This window comes from Mandrillus leucophaeus, unplaced genomic scaffold (genome assembly GCF_000951045.1).
Source record: "Mandrillus leucophaeus isolate KB7577 unplaced genomic scaffold, Mleu.le_1.0 Scaffold211, whole genome shotgun sequence".
In the NCBI taxonomy this organism is placed as follows: domain Eukaryota; kingdom Metazoa; phylum Chordata; class Mammalia; order Primates; family Cercopithecidae; genus Mandrillus; species Mandrillus leucophaeus.
Genome location: NW_012102155.1, coordinates 4,052,422 through 4,062,412, shown reverse-complemented (window position 1 = coordinate 4,062,412; position 9,991 = coordinate 4,052,422). Strand labels below are relative to the sequence as shown.

Below are 9,991 nucleotides of genomic sequence, written 5' to 3'. Positions count from 1 at the left end.
TTTTTTTGTTTTTTTTTTTTGGGCACCCATTCTTTTATATTGCAGGATCTGGCCGGCAGCCCACAATGTAACGGGGCTCTCTCTTTGTTCCCAGGCGGATCGACAGGTCGAGAAATAATAGGCACACACAAGATAGTGAAAGCCGGGTCTGGGGGATCACCGCCTTCCGGTCCCGCGGTGCCAACAATGCACTGGATATACCAGCATTTTATTATTAAGTTTAGTGAGGGCAGGGGTAGGTTAGTGAGGGATTTAGGGTCATTTGATGATGGTGAGATGGTCACATGGGGATGAAGTAGTTCTTTAACATAACATCTGTATGCAGAAGTACAGTATACAGAGATAATTTACAATATAGTGTGTGCATCAGTAATTTCTAACAGAGCCTTAAAACAGAGAAAGTCTTTCCATAACCTATGATTAGCAAGATATTAATCAGCAGTAACAGTTACAGCAAAAGCTGATTACAAACAATCCATAGAAAGAAGACGTGAAGCTAGACAACCGGGTAGACCAGAAATTCCCAGAAGGGAGTATGCCTTAACCCTAAAGAGGCCTAGAAGAACCATGGCAAGATGAGGGCGTTCATAGCCCTATCTTATCTGTATGGACAGGTGCTCCCCATGCGTCCGTTTATAGGCTCTCCACGAGGGTCGCATTCCATTCCCAGAGCTATGAACATCTGCTTTTCTGGGATAGGAATCTTGGTGATGTGAAACCTCCCTGACTGCACGTCCGTTCATAGGCTCTCTGCAGGAGGAAGCATATCACGTGCTGTTGGCTCATTCTGGCAGTCCCACCTGGCATTGTCTTTACACAATCCTGCGTGCAATTTTGTATTTACAATAATCACAGGAGCATTTCATCTTTTATTCTGTAGCAGTAGTTTCAGGGGGTCTCCCTACACTTTTATACATAAATGAAGTCTTGTGTTTCTCTGAGCTTATTAGTGAAAAAATTTTTTTTCAAGTTTCTTCTTCAAGCATAGCTTTTGTGTTGCCAAGTTTTTTTCGTTTTTTTTTCCTTCATTTTTGGGGTTTCCTGTCCTTATTTTTAGAGTATTTCCTTAAAAGTGTTAGCTCTTATTCATACTTAAGAGTGAGGCACTAAAACCATTTGAAGCTCTGAGCACATGGCTGGTGTGCTGACTCTAGGCCTCCCTGAAGGGTGATCTGGCTGGCCATTAACTGAGGAAGCTTTCCTGTGTCTGCCCATCTGCCTTTCTGCCTTTCTTCCTTTTTTCCATCTTCCACTTTCCTCCATGAAGTGTATAAACTGGCTGCCAGTTTGGGCGCTGATTTCTAGAGAAAACCTGAGGGGCCACAGCATTTAGCTAGTAAACTTCCGTTATTTCCCATTTCAGCAGTTTACCAATCTCATCTGGGTCTGTTTTCTTCCAGTCAGGAGACCCTGTTTTACCCTTTCCACTGAGTGAGTCTCTAGTCTTATGCCACAGCACAGGATGATCCGTCACCTGACTCTGCAGAGTGGAGGAAGAGGACACCTGGGGGGTCTTACTGATTGATGAACATTTTCCAGTGCAATCTTATTTTTCTCTGCCTTTGCCCCTACCTGTTCCAGAGATACCTGTTTCCACCTAGTAGGGATGCTTTTGGAGAATCTGCAGTGTAATTTTGTTACTTGGCTTACTATATTATTCATTTTGAACTCACTATTTTGGTGTTCATTAACACAGTTGCCACCATCCAACTTACAAAAGTTGGTTGCCATTGTCTGCTCTCATCTCACTGTCCTTGTGGATTTATGTCCTTACCCTTTTAACCCCCCTATGCAGTTGTTGGGGTTCCTGAGGTAACAGAGGCAGTGTAAGTTTTTTCCAGGAATAATTTTCTACAACCTCTTTTAAGAGGCTGCATGGTTTGCAGTTTTATACTTTGCAAGTAGATTCCTGGAAGTATTCTGTTGCTTAAAGCCAATTACTTTGTAAAGATATTTGGTGTTTTGCCTGGATTGAAACAATTCGTATCCATAACAAAATAAAAATGTGCTTGTTGTCCACACTTACATGCTTGAGTTTTAGTTTTGCTTTACTTACAAGCTGGTTTCAAGTTGGCTCAACTGGAACTTTGAACTTAAAATTGGATCCTGACTTGGGAATTGCTAATTCATTTCCCTGTCCAATGTGACTTAAAGTATTTACCCACAATGTTCATATTTTTTTGTTATTTCAACTCATAATGGTAAATTTTCCCATTGTCAAACATGGCCATTACTGGAGATACTATAGAGAATATTTAGAGTTAGACAAGATGAACTTCTTTTCCTGAGATGATTGATCGAAAATGATATACTTACGAATATAGGGGGATAATGTAAATTCAAACATAGTGTATTTTAAAAAATTTTTGAGCATTTGATATATTCTGATTTTTCTTATTAATCTTATTGTATTTCTTGTTTTCCTCCCAAATATTGGAAATACATCAAGTGAGTTTAATATGTGAAAGAAATGAAAACTAGATGAGTTTCATGGTTTCAGAAGGTTATGACCAATAACATTCCAGAGTTTGGTGATTAGCATAAGAAAGTAAATAAATTATGTTGGTATTTTTGAAAGCAGTGATGTAAGGCAGCTTTATTCTTATGTTTTTATTGTTCCTGTGGTGAAGGACTACTTCAGTGAACTTCATTGAAAATCTTGTTTTTGTTGAAAATAGCATAGCTCAGTAGCAAAATTTGGAATATCATGAACTTATTAAAGATGTGGAATAATTGTCTGCATATGTTTTCCTAGATAAGTTGAATTATAAAATGATTTTTCAAAAAATAAAACCACAAATTGAGGCACATGTCAAAATTCAAATAATCCAAATTTATAAATACATCCAGCTTACTTCTAACCTGTCTTCTTACTCAGAGAAATTTGTTTTCTTTTAAAGTATTATCATTTTTTAACTGATGAGCTTTCAGACTGGACTGATAGTTTTTAAGTACCCTTTTAAATCTCTGCATATACTTGTTTAATTCTAAAACTCTAAAATTGCTAATTTTTTACTGAATTTTTTTTCAGGTGTCCTTGCTGGTCATGACAACCGTGTGAGCTGCTTAGGTGTAACTGATGATGGCATGGCTGTGGCAACAGGCTCTTGGGACAGTTTCCTTAGAATCTGGAATTAACAGTGTCATACATGTTCTTTGTTCTCCATTGATATATCTGGAGAAATCAATGCTACAGCCTATAGCTGTGAAAAAATTCTACCTTATATTTGCAGGTGAAGATTTTTCTATGAGATTATATATAAAAACAAGCTTTCAGTATACTACCAAAAAAAAGTCAGGGGGGGAAAAGGCAAAGGCGCCTTCTGAGATCAAAAGGACCAGTGTATTAATTTGAGGAGTTGGGTTAATTTAACCTTAATGAGTTTTTGTGTGTACTCAAGAGTCTATTTTCTTTGTGTAGAACATAATGTACACATTATAGCAGGTCGCCATTATGTTTGCATTTTTTAAGAAGTACATTTTTAACTTTGTATACACAAGAAATGTCACGTTTTTTAGTTTTGTAATGGAAGAACCAGGTACAGAAATAGACAGAAATGATACTGTATGTGTGTATATTTATGTCTGAAGAAAGTCCCCTTGAATTCTGATATCTCTTTGAATCTAAGAGATCCTGATGACTTCATGTTTAAGAGCATTGACAGGAGGGGCACCTCTAAGGGGAGTCCTTCGTTTCTCATGCATCATTTGCCATATACTATTAATCTAAGTGCTCGCTTTCAGTCCTTTGAGGGGACAGATAATCTGAAGGCCAGAGATTAGAGATTTCACCGATATTTTGGACATACATAAGAAACTTCTTTGGAATTTATTAATAAAAAGTAGATAATAGCATATAAATGGTTCTTCACATTTTAAAAGCCTGGTTATGATCTGGTTATGATTTAGTACCCCCCTAAATGGCTGAACTTTCCTATTCATGTCATATTTGGAACTAAGTTTGTAGTGTATATTCATCTTTCAGAAGTTTGGTAAACATTGGGATTGTCCCTGCATCTGAACATCTTTCCCAGTGCTATCAGTATACATTTAGAGAGGAAATGCAGTGTGACAGTGTTACATTTGGAGAGAAGTGTGAAATCTAACCAATCACTAAGACATATTTGTTGTAATATGGTGGTTTATTTCACGTTTGCGTACTATAAAATCTGAATCGATGTGAAATATCTGTGCCTTTACATTTCTTAAAATGAAACCCTTAAGCTTTTTGTTCTGTTTTGCAATATTTTGTAATATTCCCTTCCTTAGCACAAAATACTGGTTTTTAAGTGGTTTTGCTTCAAAGGATATCTAGATCTAAGTGATTCCACTTAAAGCCAAAATAAAAATTCCTAAAGCAGTTCTTAAAGGAGTTAGAGATAAATAGTTCTTCTGTGGTATAATAATGTGTCTATTACTAGAATGTCCCCCACCACCAAGTTAAAGATACTTTTCCTGTTGGATTTTCTTTTACAAATAAGTCGGAATGATTTATAATAGAAGATTGTTAGTCTTGCGTGATGGTTAAGTCTTGGATTATTCTGATATATAGACGTGCATTGTTTTGTAACTTAGTTACTTTTCAGATAGGTCTGTATTAACTTTTGAACATGTGTAACCTTAACCTAAATACTCCCAAATTTTACCTCTGAATTTTTGTTTATATTGTGAATGTGCTAATATATGCATCAACTGTAAAGACATCAGTATCAGTTTTGTTTATTAAAATCAGTTGACAATTAGAAGAATAATAAAATGGATAAAGGCAAATTAAGATATAGGACCAAAACAGAATATCGTAGATGGCAGTTATGAATGTATATTTATATTTTGGTTAAGATTTCTATTAACTTTTTGGCTGGGTGCAGTGGCTCACACCTGTAATCCCAGCACTTTGGGAGGCCAAGGTGGGCGGATCACTTGAGGTCAGGAGTTCACGACCAGCCTAGCCAACATGGTGAAACCCCATCTCTTCTAAAAATACAAAAATTAGCTGGGTGTGGTGGCACATTCCTGTAATCCCACCTACTTGGGAGGCTGAGGCAGGAGAATCGCCTGAACTCAGGAGGCAGAGGTTGCAGTGAGCCGAGATTGTGCCACGGTACTCCAGCCTAGACGACAGAGTGAGACTCCGTCTCAAATTTAAAAAATAAAATAAAAATTTTTAAAAATTATATGAACTTTTGCTATTAATGCTATGAATGTTTATTTGTAGGCTGTTTATATCACTTCATAAAGAACAGCTCTTTAAGAAAAGAATAAAGGAATGTATTCATTTCCGGAAAAAGAGGGTTGGGGAAAGTTCGCCATGTAGGTTAGTCAGAAATTTATTCTGAAGTCCTGTTCAAGAAAGCAATTGTATTATGCACAAAAATAACCTTAAATGTATGAGAGAGAATCTCCTCTACTTAAAAGTTATTATAGTAGTCAGAGGCATACAGACCACAGGAATTATATGGCCTTAACATATTTCAAAATGACATTTATTTTAATGTTCTTAAAGTTTATGAAGAGGAGTTTAAAGCAATTCCCATAATTAAACATTTATTCAGCGACTAAAAACTATTTAACACTTGTGGTTAATTATACACATAAACAAATGGCCACAGAGTAGCTTCACTACCACAGTTACCTTCCTGGTTACACCTTTGCTTTCTAATATTAGAGGCTCCAGTTGCTAAGTATATTTGTTTACTTGCAGTTTAAGTTGAGCTGATTATTTGTTTAATTCTGTTACTGGTCCTGAATTCAATGAGTATATAATTTGTAGAGATGTTGAATATTTTTGATCTTACTTTTTAAGGCTGAAAAATCTGGCTGGATTTAGTTTTAAAAAAAATGCATCATCCAGAATATTGCAGTTAATGTTCCTTTTTTTTTTTTTTTTTTTTAAAGACAGAATCTCTGTCACCCAGGCTGGCATGTGCAGAGGCACGATCTTGGCTCATTGCAACCTCAACCTCTGCCTCCCGGGTTCAAGTGATTCTTGTGCCCCAGCCTCCCAAGTAGCTGGGACTATAGGCATATGCCACCATGCCTGGCTAATTTTTGTATTTTTAGTAGAGACAGGGTTTCGCCATCTTGGCCAGTCTGATCTCCTACTCCTGGCCTCAAGTGATCCACTGGCCTCAGCCTCCCAAAGTGCTAGGATTACAGACGTGAGTCACCGTGCCCAGCCAGGTTTCCTTCTTTACTTTCTAGGAAACATTTAAACATAATGTGCCTCAGAAGGTTAATTTGTCGACTCTGTAGCATGTCAAGAAGAGTAATTTTTTGAGATCTGGCAAGAATGTTTTAGAGATACATATTCTTTTCTAAATATGTGATCACCCTGTGGTGTTTAGCATATCATCCCAAAAACCTGCTTAAGAGCAGTTCTTGGCCAGGCACAGTGGCTCATGCCTGTAATCCCAGAACTTTGGGAGACTGAGGCAGGTGGATCATGAGGTCAGGAGTTCAAGACCAGCCTAGGCAAGATGGTGAAGCCCCGTCTCTACTAAAAATACAAAAATGAGCCAGGTGTGGTGGCGGGTGCCTGTCATCTCAGCTACTCATGAGGCTGAGGCAGAGAATTGCTTGAACCCGGGAGGCGGAGGTTGCAGTGAGCTGAGATCACGTCACTGCACTCCAGCCTGGGCGACAGAGCAAGACTCCGTCTCAAAAAAATAAATAAATAAAATAAAAAGCAGTTTTTGCTATCAGCAAGGATGTCTCCTCCACTTTAATGGACAGGCCTCATTTTTGGCAGCTATACTGTTTGAGATTTAGACTGAATATCCAGGATTCTTCCCTAGCTCAAGTTTTTACTTGTGATTACACATACCACATTGAATTGCATCTTCAGAGGCAAAGATTTGGGCTTCATATCTCATCAGCAAAAGGGCCTGTTCAGCAGTTCCCTTCATTTTAGACTCATATGACCTCAGAGATTGCATGATAATAGTAAACTAGTCTCCTGGAAATAATGGATGTAGGTGCTTCTAGAATATGTTACAGAATTTCAAACTTAACCTATTAATAAATGGATCTTGACTTAAGGTGACAAAGTGAAACTTTTATTATTGCCTAAAAATGCTGTGCCAGTATTGTATAACTGAGCTCCTCCAATACTCTTGGTATTTTGGATTTAATAATAATTTAAGACCTTAAGCATTTTCAATGTGAACATGTTCAGGGAAATATGCTTTGATGTAAATGTCTCAGATCTAAGTTGTAACACAATGAATACTTGTGGCTTATTCTTGGTTTAACTTAGGAAAACTGGTTAAACAGTCCCCCATTTGGGCCTGTCATCATTTTAATAGTGAAGATGTTCTTTCTAAAATCTTCAGGGTCTGAGTCAGGCTGAATTTTTTTTTTTAATTAAATATTATGTTCAGATTCTTTCCTTTCTGCCATTGTGAAAAAGCAAAATTTTAAATGATTTCTTCTGTTAGAATTTTTAAAAATATCCACAGGTTGGACTATCTTATGGGTTGCACAATGAATTTATATTTTAAATTAGATTAAGTAGAATGTGAAGTACATTTCAGATTTACTAGTTTTCTTTCCATTGTTCATTTTGGGTTGCCTCAGATTCAGTGTATATTTTAAAATATTGGTTACATAATAGGTACTCAGTGAAATGGTTTATAGAATATCTAAGCTAGCACTTTATTTTTAAAAAGTAACTTATTAATCACACATTGATGGTACACCTTGTATTTAGCAAATGTTTGCATGTTGATAAAATCTCCTATGTCTTCTTTAAATCCAGTTACTGATTTTGTAAAATACAGTTGTGATAAAGCAGCATTACGGGGGGGGATAAAAGCTATGTTCCAACTGGTGTTAAATGTATTCAACAAAAATCTTACATCGTACAGTATTTCTTAATTAATAGAACTTCAGTGATATACTTGGTAGATATCTCAAGCCTTTTGTCTGTTACACAATGGTGCTTTATCCTATTGTTTTCTTTTCAAAGAAGCATCTGAACACTTGCATTTCTATTTTCCTATCCAAAGGCATTCACATGTAAGTGTGTTTTTAAAGTTGATTAAAATTATTTTCCTGTTAAAACATTCTGAAAATGTTTGTCTTTACCTAGAATGATTTGTACACACTTGTGGTCAGTTGAACATGAATGTCAGTAGTAGTCTAATTATGGGAAGGGTAAACATGTTAGATTAAGGCTCTTAAAGCTCTAAACCATATAAACTATGGACTTGTATCATGATTTAACTGTTCTTAGATGTTTCTTACACAGTGATTCATTCCTCTATTTGTACAGTGGCTTTATGAAATGATGTGAATTGATCCTGTAATCAATAAAGTGCTTTTAACCAGATTTCATTGTATCTTTTTTTTTATGCCGCACCTTTTTTTTTTTTTGAGTGTTACTGTTGCCCAGGCTGGAGTGCAGTGGTGTGATCATGGTTTACTGCAACCTCAGCCTCCCGTGCTCAAACGATCATCCTACCTCAGCTTCCTGAGTAGGATCGGACTATGGGTACATGCCACTATGCCCAATTAATTTTTATATTTTTTATGGAGACAGGGTCTGTGTTGCCCAGGGTGGTCTTGAACTCCTGGGCTCAAGAGATCTGCCTGCCCCAGCCTCTTAAAGTGCTGGGATTACAGGCATGAACTACCATGCCCAGCCAATTTTTTATAAAGTTTTTATTGAAACAGGGGTCTTGCTTTGTTGCCCAGGCATGTCTTGAACTCCTGACTTTAAGGGACCGTCCCACCTTGATCTCTCAGACTGCTGGGATTGCAGGCTTGAGCCAACAAGCCTGGCCTCTATAATTTTTAAATAAGCAATTCTGCTTATGGTGTTGATAAATTATCTTTACTACTTTCTTTCACCACCACACCCTTGGGGGAGGATGAATGTGGAAATTAAAGATGTTATATAATTATTTACAGATTATCTTAAATTTACTTCAAAATGTGGGAGATAAAACAACTTTAGCCATGGGTTGGAAATTCCTGAAGCTGCACAATGGGGTCATGAAGGTTTATTATGCTTTCCTGGTTATTTCTGTCCTTGATTAATATTATTCTATAATAAAATGTATGTTTCCCTTATGAGTCCATGCAGGGGTACACAGCACTATAGGTTGAAGCAGAGGGCAAGAATTAATTGCCCTTTGACACTCTGAATATTAGTTCTATTGTCCAGTGAAGCATACTAAGTACCTGTAAATTGTTATGTCTAAGGCAGAAAACTTGAAATGTGCTCCTCCAATGGTATTGTGTCCAGAATTGGTGGGTTCTTGGTCTCGCTGACTTCAAGCATAAAGCCCGGGACCCTCACGGTGAGTGTTACAGTTCTTAAAGATGGTGTGTCTGGAGTTTGTTCCTTCAGATGTTCAGATGTGTCCGCAGTTTCTTCCTTCTGGTGGGTTGGTGGTCTCGCTGACTTCAAAAGTGAAGCCAAAGACCTTCGTGGTTTTGTGAAAAAAACAAAGCCCCCACAGCATGGAAAGGGACCCCAGCGGGTTGCCACTATTGGCTCAGGCAGCCAGCTTTTATTCCCTTATCTGACCCCACCCACATCCTGCTGACTGGTCCATTTTACAGAGAGCTGATTGGTCTATTTTACAGAGAGCTGATTGGTGTGTTTACAATCCCTGAGCTAGACACAGAGTACTGATTGGTGCATTTACAATCCTTTAGCTAGACACAGAGTGCTAGAGAGAAAAGTTCTCCACATCCCCACTAGGTTAGCTAGATACAGAGTACTGATTGGTGTGTTTACAAACCTTGAGCTAGACACAGGGTGCCAATTGGTGTATTTACAATCCCTTAGCTAGACACAAAGGTTCTCCAAGTCCCCACTAGACTCAGGAGCCCAGGTGGCTTCACCTAGTGGATCCTGCACTGGGGCTGCAGGTGGAGCTGCCGGCCAGTCCCGCTCCATGCGCCCACACTCCTCAGCCCCTGGGCGGTCGATGGGACTGGGTGCCACAGCACTGGGCAGCGCTCATCAGGGAGGCTCCGGCCG

At 38.1% G+C, this 9,991-nt stretch overlaps 1 protein-coding gene across 2 annotated transcripts in view; it reads left to right on the top strand.

The window, feature by feature from the left end:
* GNB4 (guanine nucleotide binding protein (G protein), beta polypeptide 4) overlaps positions 1-8,329 on the top strand; it is a 58,221-nt gene extending 49,892 nt beyond the window's left edge. For both annotated transcript variants that reach the window (XM_011980378.1, XM_011980379.1), the window contains exon 10: positions 3,032-8,329. In XM_011980378.1, coding sequence (XP_011835768.1) covers positions 3,032-3,138 — 107 coding nt within the window. In that variant the 3' untranslated portion in view covers positions 3,139-8,329. The remainder of the gene's footprint in view (positions 1-3,031) is intronic.
* Positions 8,330-9,991: the final 1,662 nt, after the last annotated feature.